A 17183-nucleotide genomic window follows, 5' to 3' on the forward strand; every position below is an offset into this window, starting at 1 on the left:
TATTAAAGTTATTCAGCTCTAAGTAACCACTGATTTAAACTGCTATTAATTGCAAAATGGATATATTTATTGCAATTTAATTAATCCATTTCTAAATAATTTGGACAGCTTTTCTCAAACTTTTTACTCTGGAGGAACCCCTTGAAATAATTTTCAGATCTGAGGGAATCCCTGCATAAAAATTGGAAAGAATGCAAAAACTTTGCAATTCAATTCACTTCTAACTACACAAGCCACATTTTACAACAGCAAAGCGGCAGGCCGGCAGTTGAGTTGTGATGTGTAACAGTTCCCACCGCTATGAGTCCTACTAGCATTGCCTGGTATGGAAAGTTCAGAAAGCAATATTTATCATTTTTTTTCAGTCACAATCTTTGTGGAACCCCAAGCAACCTCTTGTTCCATGGAACCCCAGTTAAGAAAGGCTGCTTTATAAGAACCATATGTGAAACAGTACAGGTCCCCAATAAAATAATGAAGGCAAATACAGTATAAAGCAAGTGTCTGGTACTGAGATCCTTCTTACCCTAAAAGTTCATGAAACTAGATCTGTCCTGTCAGTTCTTGTTGTAGGCCCTCTGTTCCTATGAAAGATCTAGTGAAGAGTGGAGCTTATGCTTATTATTATAGTTCATTTATTAGCTTGTCAAAATTAAGTCAATTTTAAAATGTAAAGAAAGGTGAAGAATAGAAGAGACAATGTAGATAATTTCTGTTTATCCAAGCCATCTTATGTCGGACTCAGCAGTTGTGATAAAAAAATTAATCTGTTATAATTCGGGTATTTCAGTCCTACATATTTTCTCAATTTCCCATTCATCTCTTTCTGAAATGTGTTTCTATCTATGTTTCTCCTCTCACCAATTTATCTTCCAATTTTCAAGTACTTTGACCAGCCATAATCAGGAAACAGTAGTAATGGTAAAGCATACCATTACTAGAGCAAACACGATCACAACATATGAGGAGTATTTTGGGTATAGATAAAAGGACCCCAGCTGCTGCAGTTAGAGCCCTGTTGGGAATTTACACACTTTGTCAAAAATTAGAGCATATAATTGCTGGTAGAGAATCAATTCTATGGAAACTGATAGACTTTCAAAATTGTGTCTGATAGGACAGATTAAATCTCAATTAAAGACCTCTTGGACTGTATAACTTACAAATTATGAGTTGTGGCCTCCCTGTTTTTTGTCTGTTTTTTGTCCAATTGTCTCTGGAAAACAAGTTTAAAAAAGACTGTTGTACAAAGAAGTTTGGATTCGGAAGTTTAAAGAGATACGGCTACCCTCAGTAAGGTGTGTAGATTGGAACGGATGAACTGCTATAAATTCTGCTTTCAAGTTGGAAAATATCTAAATACAGAAATGTCCAAACATCTCAATAGGGTATTTACTTGAGTGAGATTTCAGTAGTTAGATAACAGTGGTTAAATGTGGAGGGTTTAACCAAGTTTCTTACCATGAACATACATGTATTTGTGATGCTCCAGAGATAGAGGACATATATTATTTGAATCCAACTGTGTAATAAAGAGAGATCAGTATCTTGGACCACACAAATGGCCTATTGGGTTCCATACATTAGAACAACATATTTTATCTGTGATCAGAGCTGAAATATTACTTATAATACAGCCTTTTATTTAAATAAAACAGTTCAGTTGAGAATTGCATTATGTGGATCTAATTGGGGTAAATTGGAGGGGTGAAAAAGAAATATGAATTGTGTCTTTAGTTCTGCATTTTACACTATTTTATCATACAGTATATGGTCTCATTATTGTCTTGTATTTTGTATTCTGATATAGCCTCACAGCTAATCAATAAAGCATTATTAGTAGTAGTCCTGCTGGTGTTGTGACTCATGCTCTATAAAATCATGCTATTAGTAAGACATACAGAACTGTTTTTGTCTTCCTAAACCCTTCTGTTGTTGCTCTGTGTTCTCTGGTGGCACTCAGAGTTTGAGAAACTCTATAGTTGGCACTATTAGTCATTCCCATTTCTGGCACTCATGTGTTATAGGATAATATTTCAATAAAGTTGTATGCCATGATCATCTTAATCAGGGACTGCTGATATTTGTAATTTAAGTTAATATAATTTTTTTTTCAAATATTATCCTGTTATACTGTTGGCCTTTGTAAAAAAAAATCAGAACTAATATAGACATATGTAAGAGGATCCTCCTTTTCTTATTTAACAAATTTCAGTAATTCTCGATCATGTTTCCATAAGTTTAAAACTCAGGAAAATAGGACTTCTTTAAACTATGGTTTTAGATCAAGCTAGTATGTTGCTCTCATTCACTTTAAGTGAAAGAAACCACAATATTCTTCAGAAGTGAAGACTTCTCATTGTTACAGTGAAGTCCAAGATGTTAGGTGAGTAGCCTTGACTGGAAATAACATTGACAATTTGATCTTGCCGCACTGCAAAATACATTAATGAAAGCACGTTAAATAAAGTAAGATTATATAGAAAAATAGGATTCATAAAATAATGGACAAAATTTCATAGTTTGATTTCTGTTGGCAAAGACCTTAGCTTGCTAAGACTTTACAAAATACCAGAGTGGAATTTGGGAAATAAGAGTTTTGAAATGTGCCATCTGCTTTATATATTACATTGTAACAAGCACCACATGTTCCAGTTCCATTCCAGTTAAGTTCTTATAACAAATAGATATGTTATTTTTATCATATTAATTATAATATCATAATCAGCAACATTATCACTATATTCCAAGGAGCTGATATTTCCATTTTCTATTCCATATCTGCAAAGCTGAATGGTCAACAATGGTTTAAAGTCATCTGGTAAGCTTTGTATAGATTTTAATCTTGGTCTCTACCGTAGCAACTTAATGTATTAGCTCTTTAGGTAAATAAAAGAATGCCACTCAAAATAATTACAGCTTCAGTTTGTGAAATCATTTTCAGGTTATTACATTCATTTTTAAAGCAATAACTGCAGAAATGGTTCAACAAATAGTCCATTACATGCTCTGCAAACATGTACCTATAGTAAACCTCATTTTATTGGATGAACTGGGAGTCAAGTTTGTCCGTTATTCATCTTTATCAATAACAACAACAATAATTTATTAAACTTGTATCTTTTTATGGTATTTTAATTAATATATTTCTTACAATATTTAAAGAAACAATAAAAATATAACTACATAAAAAAGACATCTGTAGTAAATAAAGAAAAAAATCAGTAAATAGTTTACAATTATAAAATTTAAAACTCATTTCATTAAATGTATAGAACTGAGTTCATTATATCATCTTAAAAATAACTGGAAATCTCTGTCAAACGCTAAACATGATATTAATATTGATATCACCATTTGTTGTTCTAAAAACAAATGTACATAATATGTAAAGGGAAAGAAAAGAGAAAAAAAATTGAAAAAAAATTGAAAAGAAGAAAAATCAGTAAACAATATTAGGAAATTACATAGTTTAAGATTCCCTCTGATTGTCCTTGACTGATGATTATATCAACATATTCATAAACAGTGAAATTGCTTCTAGTTAATGTCTTCACATTAATTATTTCCCCTTTAGAAACCATTCTCTGAATGTCTGAGTTGGCTTTCTTTTTGTAAAATAAATGATGACATGGTGTAATATGTCATGTATTGTTGTTTATCTGAGGTTGTATTTACCTTCTTTTGAGAACTGCTAAGGACCAGATGATTTTTATTATGTCCTGATACGTTAAACCATAAAACTCAAAGAGAGTGTACTTTTTTCTTCACACAGTTGTATCATATAAATGTGTGCATCATGTATTTGTAGCAATGTAACTGACAAAACACCGTAAACATTTATGGTAGTGTTAAAACTCATAAATATTGGCGACTGACATTGCCTCACATAGTGCAGTTTTAGTAATCTTATCTTTTTGAATATAACATAATCTAATTAAAAAACTATAAGCTTTAAGAAACTTTTTTTCACTCATGATGGAACTGATTTGAATATTTTCATTATTAGAAAAGACAAGCTGGTATGCACGCAAGGTTCCTAAAAATCATGGTTTGCCATTATGCCTGAAACCCACTGATTTGGGAGGGAAAGGAGTATTGCAGTATTCAAAAATATGGAGATTTGAAAATACAGATTATATTTTAAAATAGGCTAGTTATTCCTTACAGGCAATGCTATTTTTATTTGTAGGACTGGTATTAGAAAAAAATATTGTAGAAATGTCCTTGCAAATAATTATGAAATATATCTAATGTTAGGAATAAATGGGAAGCCAGTTTGATGCATATTTATCACCTATCAGAGCATTTTGCAAACAAAACATAAGGAGACATCAGTGGGCTTGTTCTTATTTGAAAATTCCCATGAAATGTGTAGGCTTAAAACTTCCAAATTATTGTGGGGTTAAATATTTGATTATTAGTCATTATTTCATAGAATTGGTCAATCAGATAAAAATTTCATTCTTATGAAAACATCTCTGGGTAATTTCTAAAGGAAGAAAGATAGAAATTGTTTTGACAGGGAGTACAAAATTGCAATAATATGTATGCAGATATGCAATTTGATGACAAATTGTTCTATCCATTTTTACAGCTCTGCATAATTATATGGCATAAACAAAAGGATATTTTAAATTACATATGTTAATTGATATTTCCTTCTCACATGCATATGTGTTAATTAGTGTTTCCTGCTCACATGTACCTATGAAATTGTCCCATTGCCTTCTTTCTCTTAGGAATGCTTTGCTGCATTTAATTTTGTATATATGTATATGCACACACACATACATACATACAGGTAGTCCTTGAGTTACGACCATTCATTCAGCAACTGTTTGAAATTACAACAGTGCTGAACAAAGGGACTTATGACTGGCCTTGAAGTTCCAGCCATTGTAGTGCCCCGCGGTCATGTGAATAAAATTTGGATGCCTGGTAGCTAGCTGACACATACGACCAGTTGCAGCGTCCTGCGATCATGTGTTTGCCATTTACGCCCTTCCCTGCTGGCTTCCTCCAAGGAAGGAAGGTCTAAAGTTGCTGGGATAACTTTTCTCCCACCCTGGCCTTTCTTCAGAGGCACTGCACCCTCCTTCCCCCCCTTCACTTGCACATACCCTGCACCCTCTTTCCTTAGCCTCCCTGTAATCACACACATGCACATGCGCACACACACATGTACCCCATGCCCTCTTGGCCTCCCTGTGATTGCACACATGCATGCATGTACACACTCCCTCTTTTCTCAGCCTCTGTGGTGGATTGCAGCAGAGAAGAAGACTATCAGGAAGGAGGGGGTGCATTCCAGGAAAGAGAAAGGAGATAAAAGACAACACAGTCTGAAGGTGCAGTGTGGGAAGGATAAGAGATTCAGGATAGCCACTCCCTAGAATCTCCCAGGGTATATCTACTATTTGCAATAGTATAGATTTAGTCTGGCAAGATTCTGTCTATATGTTGTAAGCAAATAAAGGAACTGAACTCAACGGAACTGTTTCACTATTGTTCTTGGGCTGGGCCTGACAGCCTCTCTGCAATAGCACACAAGCACATACGTATTCCGTGACTTCTTTCCTTGGCCTCCCTGCGATCACACACATGCACACATGTACCCTGCACCCTCTTTCCATGGTCTTCCTCTTTCTATGCAGCCTGCACCTGCTTTCCTCAACTTCCCTGCAATCTCACACATGCATGCGTGTATCCTGCCCCCTCTTTCTCCGACCTCCCTGTGAACGCCCACACGAATGCACATATCCTGTGCCCTCTTTACCTGGCCTCCCTGTGATTGCACACGTGCACCCTGTACTCTCTTTCCACAGCTTCCCTGAAATCACACACACCCTATACCATATTTCCTTGGCCTCCCTATGCTCATGCGTGCACACACACACGCACATTGCCCTCTTTCCCTGGCCTCTCCGCCAACTCACATGCGGTCTGCACTGGGCCTCTCAGGACCTCCCATACCCCCCTGCGACATCCCGTCTCCTTATCTGGGACTCCCTCCACTTCCTGCTTAATGACCTTTGCGTCTTGGGTTATGTTGACAACCGGGACTGCTTGGATTGCCATCACTAAGCAATGTGGTCATGTGACATTGTGGTTTACAATCGCATCACTTAGCAATGGCAGTCCCGGTCCCAATTGCAGTTGTAACTTGAGGACTATCTGTGTGTGTATGTGTGTGAATGATTTTTGTTACAAAAATGGCAGTCAAAATTAAGTATATTGTAAACTGAAGAAATGTTTTAATGTGTAACATCAAGTATTTATATACCTGTGCTGGAGACAAGTAACAAATAGTGTGAGGTGGTTAATAGGACTTAGGAATCCAACAGAAATAAATTAACATAATGGAGAATTACTATACAGAGTGACACTAGTAGTTTATCCAGTTTGATATCCTGTCCATAATAGCTGCAAGGTATTGAATGCTCTACAGAAAAAAAAAAGGGGGGGGGCAAAGAGGAAATGACTCACTACCTGTTGTTCACTTCCAACTTGTAGAAATCAGATGCTTTGGTATGTTTTGCAAATGAGCTTATGTGATGACTGGTAGCAATTTGTATTTTCTAAGAATCCATCAAATTCATAGTTGGATATCATTTGTGCTCTTTCCCATCACAATATTCAAAAGCCTCAGTTCCACAACTTAATGCATTCATTTAATGCAAAATAATTACTTTTGCTATAGCTTTAAGAACAAGTCTCTCAGGACTTGGCTATGTGATCAGGCCTGGGGATTTTGTGATTTTGTGTTGGCAGATTTTGTGGTGGCTTCCTTACTATGGTTAACATCCTCTTCTGTTTTGTGTTTTTTTTATATATAGTTCTTATAGTTTTAATTATTGTTTATTGGTTCTTTTTAATTGAGTGTTGTATGCTCCCAGAGTCACTCTCTTGTGAGATGGGCAGCTATACAAATATGAGCAATCAATCAATCAATAAAAACTTTATTAAGAGATCTATCGCAAGTGAAGTTAAAATTCTACTGTTATGTTTTTTTTCCCCTCATGTAAAGTCCTAAATGTATTTACTTTATTTGTTATTGTAATATTTATGTATTGATAAAATGTTATAGCTGCCCATCTCACAAGTGACCCTGGGTGGTTTACAAGATTAAAACAGACAAACCCACCAAACATAGGCCAGGGTGCATAAGGATAAACAGTTTACCCCACTTGCTATCAGTCGTAACAGAACTCATCTACCTCCTGACCCAAATGCCTGGGGAAACAGCCAGGTCTGGTGCCTTGCAAAAGACTAACAATTAGAAAGGCTAATAATTAGTTTGAAACCAGTCTTTTGTGTTTTGTTTCTCTGGCCAAATTGAAGATCTCATTGGTTAATAGATGTATATTATACTTTTACTACAGGGCATTGTATAATAAGAACTTGCAGTGCTTTGGATTTGAAGGCAAAAAGTGCCTAAGTGTGTCAGCAGGGGAAAGCACGCAAGTAGCACCTACCTGCATCTCCTTAAACCTAATGTGGAATTGTGCTGTAGGTATGGAGGGAAGCAGTACAATGCTGAAAAAGACCTGGGGCAACTGCTTTAAGGAGTTGCAACAGGTCCTATGTGAACATCTCGCATGCTCTGAAGCATATTTTTGTTTTTTGATCTGAAGCACTGCACTATATATTGGAAGCCTATTTGCAAATTCAGAAAAAAAATGTAAATCTTGTTTATAGTCTTAGCACTATACTATACTTTTTGTATGTTATAGTGTATCAATTCTATATAAAGGCAATAGGACAATTTGACATATTCTCTTTTGGGGTATATCCTATGGAATTCTATTATTTTATTTTGTTAGATTTAAATCCTGTCCTTTTTCTAGGAACTCAACACACAATTTTTATAGGTATTTCCTTTCATTTTCCCATCACAACAATAACCCCATGAGGTAGGGAAGGCTGGAGAATATGACTGGCCCAAACTTGTGTTTGAAATACATGTGTTATTCAAGTATACGCAAGAGAAAATGTTTGATGTGCTGTGATATGTACATGGTGTACTTTCCCATGGGAGAAAGATGTTTTCTTGACATAATATATAAGGTGATCCTGAGATTTATAGAAACCTCTGAAACTATTCTGAGAATTTAGTAATTCGTTGTTCAACTTACTATATAGTAATCCCTTGATTTACCAAATCTTGGTTTAGCAGATTTCAGATGCAGTAAAATCCCATTTGCTATTTTACATATATGGAAAATCCCCTTCACCAGCTAACGGACATTTTGGTCAAATGGACACCCTTTCCTCTCTATTAGTCCATTAAATGGATGGTTTATTGTATAAATGAATTTGATAATGAGATCATCCAAGATAGCACAGGTATGAGAAGTTATCCTCTAAAGTGAATTTCCTGATTTTAATATGCATCCAGACTTAATATATGAATTGAAGAACTTTTAAGTAAGAAAAATAAAGGTGAAAGATTATGTAGAAGACATTGGTACCATTATTAAAACCAAAATATAGATTATTGTGTTCTTAATAAGATTCTAAATGGAATTGTTTGATGACTTTAGAATTTTTGGTTTAGCTTCTATTGTGTATGAAAATTGATAGTTTAGATAATAAAAATAATTCAGTAATAGAGAGGCAAAAGAAGCAACAGGTGGTTTGGGAATGATTGAAAATCACCAGCCATGTTTTCAAGCAAAAGAATATCTGTCCATCCATCCCCTCCCCCCCCCCCCCCCCGCTTCCTAGGCTGAATGCAATTCCTAGTATGCTATCAGCAGCTGCTTGAATTTTGTTGGGGAAGGGGTATAATAGTTGAAATGAGTGTCTTATACTTTGCAGAGTTTTAAGGACACATTGCAAGAACTACTCTCAAAAATTACAAACCATACCAAAATATGAAAGCTGCTAGGGCCCTCTTAAATACCCAGTCTTCTTTCCCAGGTCTGAAGTGTCAATCCTGCTTATTTTAGTAATGTCTGAACAACATCAGCCGTAGCCTCTGCAATCCCTAAAGCTAGGCAGGAAGTTTCAGCCCTAAGGCCAAAAATATTGTTTCCACTATATAGTGGAAGATCATGTGACTGCGATTGTGCTTACAATTTTACTTCAGCTTTCCTTTCCCCCATTCCCCCACTCTTTGGAGTGCTCACCCCAGCGCTGGGACAATTAACAAGAAGAGCAATAATATTTGTATTTATATTCATTGGAGAGGAACAGATTACAAGCGAGTAAGCAGGCAGGCACACAGTGGGGAATACACATTGAAAGGAATGCACTGGCTTTTTACCTAGTGCACTCATGGCTCTGAGCCCCCAATTGATTAGAAGGCAAACAGAAGTTGAAGGCGTGAAAATGATTAAAGTCTTGTCAGTTATAGGCAGCAGCTGCCAGTGAGATAATTAAGATCACAGATCTTGTTAACGTGCGTTGAGCACCTTTTGGAGAAATGTGCTGCAGAGAAAAGCAGCTCAGAAAGATATAGCTTGTTAAAGCAATCTCTCCTTTCTGTGAGGGGGAGAAAAAAGAAAAAAAATGGGTCAGGCACAGGACAAAATGTACTGACTGTAATGGTGACCACATGACTGAGAGATGCTGTGAAGGTCATAAATGTGGGGATTGGTTGTAAAGTTACTTTTTCATCACTATTGTAACTTTGAACAGTCGCTGCCCGAGGCAGTCACTAAGCAAGGTCTACCTGTAATACTTAGGTGAATGTACTGTAAGATACCCAGGATCTTTTGTGGCTAAAGAACAGGGTAAGCACGCTTTAAAAAAAAATCATATAGACTTGCCTAACCTTCTGTAATAGTACAATGTTTCTTCTTTTTTTAAAAAAAATAATTTTTATTAAAAGAAGAGTTTACCAAGATTTAAAATACTATAGAAACATACAAGAAGAAATAGAGAAAGAAATTATAAAAGGGTAAAAAATAAAAAGTGAAGGATAACAAAAAAGAAAAAGGAAGATATCTAAAGAAGCGACTTCTGATCTATGCAGCAGTTACAAACATAGCAGTTACCATCTCTGCCCTCCCATGTTACATATGGTTCCCTTCTTCCCATAAACAAAGCTTTTTAATCAATAAATCCTGCAATCACCAGTTCATTTTTATCCATTTTCAGCAGAAGGTCCATAAAGGCTTTTCATTCTTTTATAAAAATAGTTGTGGTTCCCTCCTTAATCAAACAAGTCAATTTAGCAATTTCTGCAAATTCAGCCATCTTCACAATCCATTCCCCCATTATTGGTTTTTATGTAGTCTTCCATCTTTGTGCATATAATAGCCTGGCTGCAGTTACCATATATAAAACCAATTGTCCATGAGCCTTTTCTAGTTGAATGTCCATAAGTCCTAATAAGAACAGTTCTGGTTTCATCTGAATGTTAATTTTTAAAACTCTTTGCATCACCATACGTATTTGTGTCCAGTATCTTTTTGCTTTTCCACAAGTTCACCATGCATGATAAAATGTCCCTTCATGTTTTTCACATTTCCAACAATGATATGAAGTACAGTGGTACCTCTACTTACGAACGCCCCTACTTACGAATTTTTCGAGATACGACCAGCTCCGGCCCCAAAAATTTACCTCTACTTACGAACTCGCCTTGACTTAAGAACTGGATCCGCGGCCATTTTTCACCCGTTCCACGAGGTCCGTGGCCATTTTTCCGCCCGTTCCACGTGGTCCGCGGCCATTTTTCCACCCCGACACGTGGTCTGCAGCCATTTTTCCACCCCTGACACATGGTCCGTGGCCATTTTTCTGCCCTGCCGCGTGGTCAGCGGCCGTTTTTCCGCCCCTGCCGCGTGGTCTGCGGACACCAGAACGGATTAACGGTAATTACATTGAACCTTATGGGAAAATTTACTTCAACTTGCAACCAACTCGACTTGCGGTCAGAGTCACGGAACGGATTAAGTTCGTAAGTAGAGGTACCGCTTGTACCTTTATACATCTTAGACAATTTCTCTGGTGCCATATAGCAACGGTACATCATTTTTTAAAAGTTTTCTTTTAAATTGTAAGACAATATGAATTTCAGACCTTTTAACCACATTCTTTTCCATTGTTCCATTTGAATATTATAACCAAAATTCTTGACCCATTTTATCATACATTCTTTAACTTGGTTTTCCTCCATTTCAAATCTCAGCAAAAGTTTGTACAGTTTAGCAAGCACATGCTCTTCGTTTGTACATAATTCATTTGCAAATTCTATTTTATCATATTTTATTCCTGGTCCTTTTTTATCTGCATTAAATCTTTCTCTTAATTGTGCATGTGAAAACCATTGAAAACTAAATCCCTCTCCAGTTAATTGTTCTCTTGATTTCATCTTAAGATCCCCATTTTCCTGTACTAGCAAATCTTTATATGTTAACCATTGTCTTTGACCACTGTTTCTTTTCTATAAAATGCTTCTTGAGTTGAGGCGAGCAAAGGAATTTTCAGGCATAGTCTGGGTTTGTACCTATTCCATATTCATACTATGGCATTCCTAATACATTGATTTTTAAAATCTACATTTATCATACCATAGCTAACCATACCACCCAAACCTCAGACCATTACTTTCTAAATCTAAAAGTCTCTTATTTCTTAACAACAGGTATTCCTTCATCTAAACCAAACAGTAGGCAGCAAAATAAAATTTACAGTCAGGTAGTTCCAGTCCTTTTCTTTCCTTTGCATCTTGTATAGTGTGTCTTCTGATCACTATTTTAATTGATATTTCCAGATTTCATTTCAATTCATGTAGTATGTCCAAAGTAAAAAAAAAAAATTATACTACAGGTAGTCCTTGTTTAGTGGCCACAATTGGGACCGGCAACTTGGTCACTAAGTGAAACAGTTGCTAAATAGGAAATCACATGACCACAACTGGGCTTTCCAGCTCAAAACTGACAAGAGTAATCAGTTTCAGCTTTTGTTTGCCTCCTAATTACTCCCCCATCCTTTGGAATGCTTACCTCAGCACTGGATAATTAACAGGAAAAGAAGTAATGTTTGTATTTACATTTATTGGAGGGAAAGGGATTAGAAGAGAGTAATCACATTGAAAGTAATGCACTGGTGCTGTCCACTACTCAGCAAACAGCCAGTGAATTCCCCATTGTGTGCCTGTTTAGTGTACTCTCTTCTAATCCCTTCATCTCCAATCTCTCTGCTGTGCAGGAGGGGGGGACAGAGGAGAGATTGCATAAAGAAATCACTTGGCAGACCCCTTGTTTTCTGGGGGGGCGAGGAGAGAAGACAGGCTGTGGTTGGCAAATGGGAGGGGGTGGTAGGCAGGGAAGTGCCAAAATGACTTGGGCATTGATGGTGGTGGGGAAGAAAGACGTGTGCGTATTTCCTTTCTCTTGGTTTGCAGACTCAGGCAGGGATGATGCATTTGGACCGGAGGGGGTTGGCAAGGGGAGAATGGAGGGCTTCCAGGCATGCATATTACGGGGGCTACCCCTAGCTCAATATGGGCACTGGAAGGTGGGGGGGGGAGTAGTGAAGGATGGAGCTTTGCCAAGGGCCCTGTTGCATGCAGGCCCCAACTGGAGCAGAGTGGCGAAGAGACTTCCCTCATCCACTGCTCCTGTCCAGAACCTTTATTCCTGCTTGGCCACAAGGGAGACTGGGTATCTGCCGCAGAAAGACACCTGTCAGTCAGCTCCTGCCCATCTCCTGGCTGACCCTGGATCTGAAGAGACCCAAAGCCAGGCGGCACTGGGCAGAGTGAGAGGCGACCCCTACTTTTAGTCAGACTTTTCCTTGCAGTGAAGCAGCAACCACCGTGAGGGCTCCATCTTTTTGCCAAGGCCAGTTAATTTTCCCATGCAGCTCCTACCCCGCCAAAACAGAAAAGGCTGGCTGGGGTCCTAAGCTGGCTGGCTAACTGCCCATGGACACCTTCTCTTTGCAAGCGTGCCGGGGCGAAGACTTCAGATCCATGCAGCTTGGAATGTCGAACAGGACTGGGAAGACACTCCTTTGGGTCCTTTTACATTCCTAATAATTTTTTGAATAATAATACGTAATTCAAGGACATTCTAGCAGTTCATGTGTATTTAAAAAATAATAATTTACTAGTAAACATGTGCATACCTTGACACTTTCTCTTAGATTTAATTTTCAGAAATTATCCATTAGTTTCATTGTTTGTTTTCCTAGTCTGTGGTTTTAAATCACCCAGTTCTTTTATGCAGTGAATCTCAAAACTAGTGTTATACCCGCAAATGTTAATATAATATACATTAATAGCTAATATTTTAAAAGGATTTGCTTAAGTGTATTAGAAATTGCTATCTTAAAATTGGATTTTAGTGTAACAGCAGAAGATATTGACATAATATATTTTTGCAAATTCTAGGAGGCGAAATTAAGGATGGGTAGAAAGGCTCTGCTAATCTGGTGAGGTGATGGTAAGTGTAAAAGGCTGTTGAATAATGGGGAATCGATGTGACTTAGTTTTGTAGCAACTGATTAAATATGTCATGTTTATTAATATGTCTACATTTATATTTTTTTCTATATTCATACTGTTTTCTTCAACCTCTTAGCTGCCAATTTATTTTACATCATATTCTCTCCATTTGACCATGAATGCATGAAAAGTAGTAAATTATCACCCCCAGGAGAACTGAGTCCTGTTAAAAACTCATCCAATTTTTATCCTACTTCTGATATTAATAGTTCATTGCATAAGGCAGAGATGTAGAATCTACCACCTCCATAGGTAGACTGATCTACTGTTGTGCTGTGAAAAAATGTAGACCTGGCCATGGGTGTGGGAAAGAAATGAATAAAACAGTGGGGGAGTTTCAGAAAAGCTTACTCCATCCTGAAAAAAGAGGAAAGCACGAGAAACTGAAAATAACCCCACCTTGATTCTGTTTGGTATAAGATGGGACGTGGAGAAACTCTGACAGGATTTCAGAATTCTGTTATTCTACCCTACAACAATGAAGAGTGTTCTTGGAACCCCTGCTGTATTTTTTTCTTGATGTTGCCTATCTAAAAGGACTGACACGCACAAATTTTACTACAAGGATTTTTTTCCTTATATTTAAGCAAAATCTAGACAGCTGAGATGTAGCTATGGCCATTGCAGTATTTATGGCCATTGCAGTATTTATGATTCTAGTTTTTATAGCCATGGAAAATAGTTCTTAATCATTATCTCTGTAAATTTGCTTTATGTACCTGAATATGGCTATCATGTGTTCCCTCAATCATATTTTCTCCAGACTGAACATCCCAAGTTCCTTCAGCTATCCTTAAAACCTACGTCCTCAAATCCCTGTATCATCTTTGTTGGTCTACTTTGAAATTTCTCTAACTTGTCAATATCCTTCTGGAAATATGGTATCCAGAATTTTGCAGTACTTCAGGTGTGGATTTACCAGTGCCAGACAGAAAGGAATAATGACTTCATGTGTCTTTGATATAGTGTTACTTCTAATGCAGCCCCAAACTGGATTAGCTCTTCTGACAGCTTCTCACACTGCTGGCTCATGTTCAGCTTGTTGTCAGTCCTTCTAATATGTAGTGTTTCCAAGTCATGATTCCCCTTCTTATGTGTGCCATACATGTTTTTTCTCCATAAATGTGATACCTTACATTTTTCCTTGTTAAATGACATCTTGATCCTCTCAGTCCAGTCTGCCAATCTGTCCAGATTAGACTGCAATTTAGTTTTGTCATCCTGGAGGTTGGCCAGACCTTCCAATTTTATCATCTTCAAATCTAATAAGGAGCCCATCAATGTAATCATCTAGGTCATTAATAAAAATATTGAATAATACTAGTCTCAAGATAATTGATGTAGAGCAGTAGTTAATTCTCAGAGCAGTTAACTAGCCAGTTGTGGTACCATTCAAATCACAATTTAGTAGCTCATCAGTGAGAATGTCATGTGGAATCTTGTCAAAAGATTTGCTAAAATCAAGGTGGATTATATTCACAGTATTCCCCTTGTCTATTGGAGTAGTTACCCTGCCAAAGAAGGAGACAAGATTTGTGTCACATGATTTCTGACAAAGCCATGTTGGTTCTTAGCAATTATAGCATCATCTTCAAGGTACATACAGTGGCTTGCTTTATTACTTGCTCTAACATCTGTCTAGCAATCAGTAATTGATAATTACTGGGTTTCTCTTTTTTTGCACCTTGAAAAGAGAAACATTTACTCTTCTTCAGTCCTCTGGCACCTCCCCAGTTTCTTAGGATTCCTAGAAGATAATTGACAGTCCTGACAGTTCTTCAGTCAGCTCTTGTATTATTTCTAGTTGTGCAATAATGAAGACTCTTTGGGGAAATATGTGGTCCACTACCCACAGATTTGCACAACATTATTACATAGTTTAGGCACAGTGTTCCAGATCTCATAACTCAGGTTAATGGGAAAAAAAATAGTGACTGCCAAGGCTATTTAGGCATAGGCAGAGGTTTCATCTGAAATCTTAAAACATATAAGGCTTCATTCCTAGAATAAAGAAGACAAAATTTTAGTAATTGGCAAAACTGTCTAGCATAGCTAACAATATAACTTTTAAAGCACATAGAATTAGTTTTTTTTGAAGTGTGTGTATTTTTTATATTTATATATACACGTACATACACACACATATACATACAGTATACACACATACGTGCATACACCTACACACACACACACAAATTATAATTAGTTATAGAATGAATATCTATAAAAAAATTCCCCTCTCAGCTCTATGGGAGATATATGTCTTCCTCAATCTCAGGTCCTCTACCAGAGGCCTGGGAGTCTGAGGATTCTGCGCAGTATCTTAGCTGTTCCTAGCACTGCCCTCTTCTGGACAGAGAGCTCTGATGTTGTTCATGGGATGTGTTGGAGCTACTCTCCCAGTTTAGGAGTCACAGCTTTGAGATATTGGATAGCTGGTTCATCTGTGCTGCTAGGTGTTCATGCACTGCTGTTAATTTCTTTAGCCAGTAGGTGTGGATCATGTCCAGGCCAGGTGCTGTCCAGCTCTTCATGTTCTTGACCCAATGTTGGATGTCTGCTGCTGTGATGGTGACTGGTTCCTGTTCTGAGAGATTACTGTGGTCTGCTCTCAGGTTCTGCAGCCACTTTTGCACTGGTGTTATATGTCTTCTCTTTCTCCCATATGTTCTTCCAGTACTGTTCATTTTCTGCTATTGGTGGCTCTGCTGTTACTTTGTTGTTGCACTGCAGTTGGGAGTATACGTTGAATGTTTCTTTGGAGAACAGGGCATTTATTTATCTTCTTGGCCTCTGCTTCTCTACTGTATCTCCTTAGCCTTGCAGCCAGTGCTGTGAGCCTTTGTTTAACAGTCTCTACAGCTTCAGATGGAGTCAGGCCCTTGTATTTTTTAAGTAGCTGAGTCTTATCCTTAATCTCCACACCCTTCTGTAGTTCCAGAAGGGTGAACTCTGGAAGCTAACTAACTTCTCTCCGAGTTGTCTTGATCTCAGCCTCCAAACTCATTTTCCAGCGGGGTATGTACTGCTGTTCTTCTTGATCATATATAGCCAAGTATCTCCAGGATTACAGCAGCTGTAGCATATACCAGTTCATTGGTTTGACTTATGGTGGTAGTAGGGATTTTCGTGAGGGCTCTTATTGGCATCTTCTAGCATACTAGCTGATGGTATTTCTTCACTGAGCCTTGGTAATCGGTCTCAAGGGTTGACTGTAGGTAGTTTATCCATGATCTTACGACTCATATCAGCTACTATGCTCTGTAATGGGGGGAGGGGGTGGCAATGATGTTCCAGCTTCAGGATATTCAGCTGCACATCCATTTGTGCTTCTGGGTCTTCTTGAGTCTGGGATGTAATGTGTAGTTGGTCTGCCTCAAGTTCTGAGAGCAGCTTCCTCTTCACTACAGTACTGTGCAAAAGTTTTAGGCAGGTGTGAAAAAATGCTGTAAAGTAAGAATGCTTTCAAAAATATAAAATTGTTTATGTTTATCAATTTACAAAATGCAAAGTGAGCAAACAGAAGAGAAATCCAAAACAAATCAATATTTGGTGTGACTACCCTTTGCCTTCAAAACAGCATCAATTCTTCTAGGTACACTTGCACACAGTTTTTGAAGGAACTCGGCAGATAGGTTGTTCCAAACTTCTTGGAGAACTAACCAGAGATCTCCTGTGGATGTAGGCTGCCTCAAATCCTTCTACCTCTTCATGTAAT

At 37.5% G+C, this 17183-nt stretch overlaps 1 protein-coding gene across 19 annotated transcripts in view; it reads left to right on the top strand.

Moving 5' to 3' along the window:
• Positions 1-17183, top strand: part of BBX (BBX high mobility group box domain containing) — a 165264-nt gene that overhangs the window by 30414 nt on the left and 117667 nt on the right. For 9 of the 19 annotated variants that reach the window (XM_088144488.1, XM_088144485.1, XM_088144484.1 and 6 more), the window contains exon 3: positions 13352-13403. The exons of the other annotated variants lie outside the window; for them this stretch is intronic. Coding sequence is in view for 6 of the 9 variants with exons in the window: in XM_088144485.1 (XP_088000611.1) it covers positions 13401-13403 (3 nt within the window). In the remaining 3 variants the exon portion in view is untranslated. The remainder of the gene's footprint in view (positions 1-13351; positions 13404-17183) is intronic. 19 annotated transcript variants of the gene reach the window in all.

The sequence above is a fragment of the Python bivittatus genome, unplaced genomic scaffold, assembly GCF_059951505.1.
Source record: "Python bivittatus isolate LINGU-HERP-01145 unplaced genomic scaffold, Pbiv_v1 ctg000350_np1212, whole genome shotgun sequence".
Lineage (NCBI taxonomy): Eukaryota > Metazoa > Chordata > Lepidosauria > Squamata > Pythonidae > Python > Python bivittatus.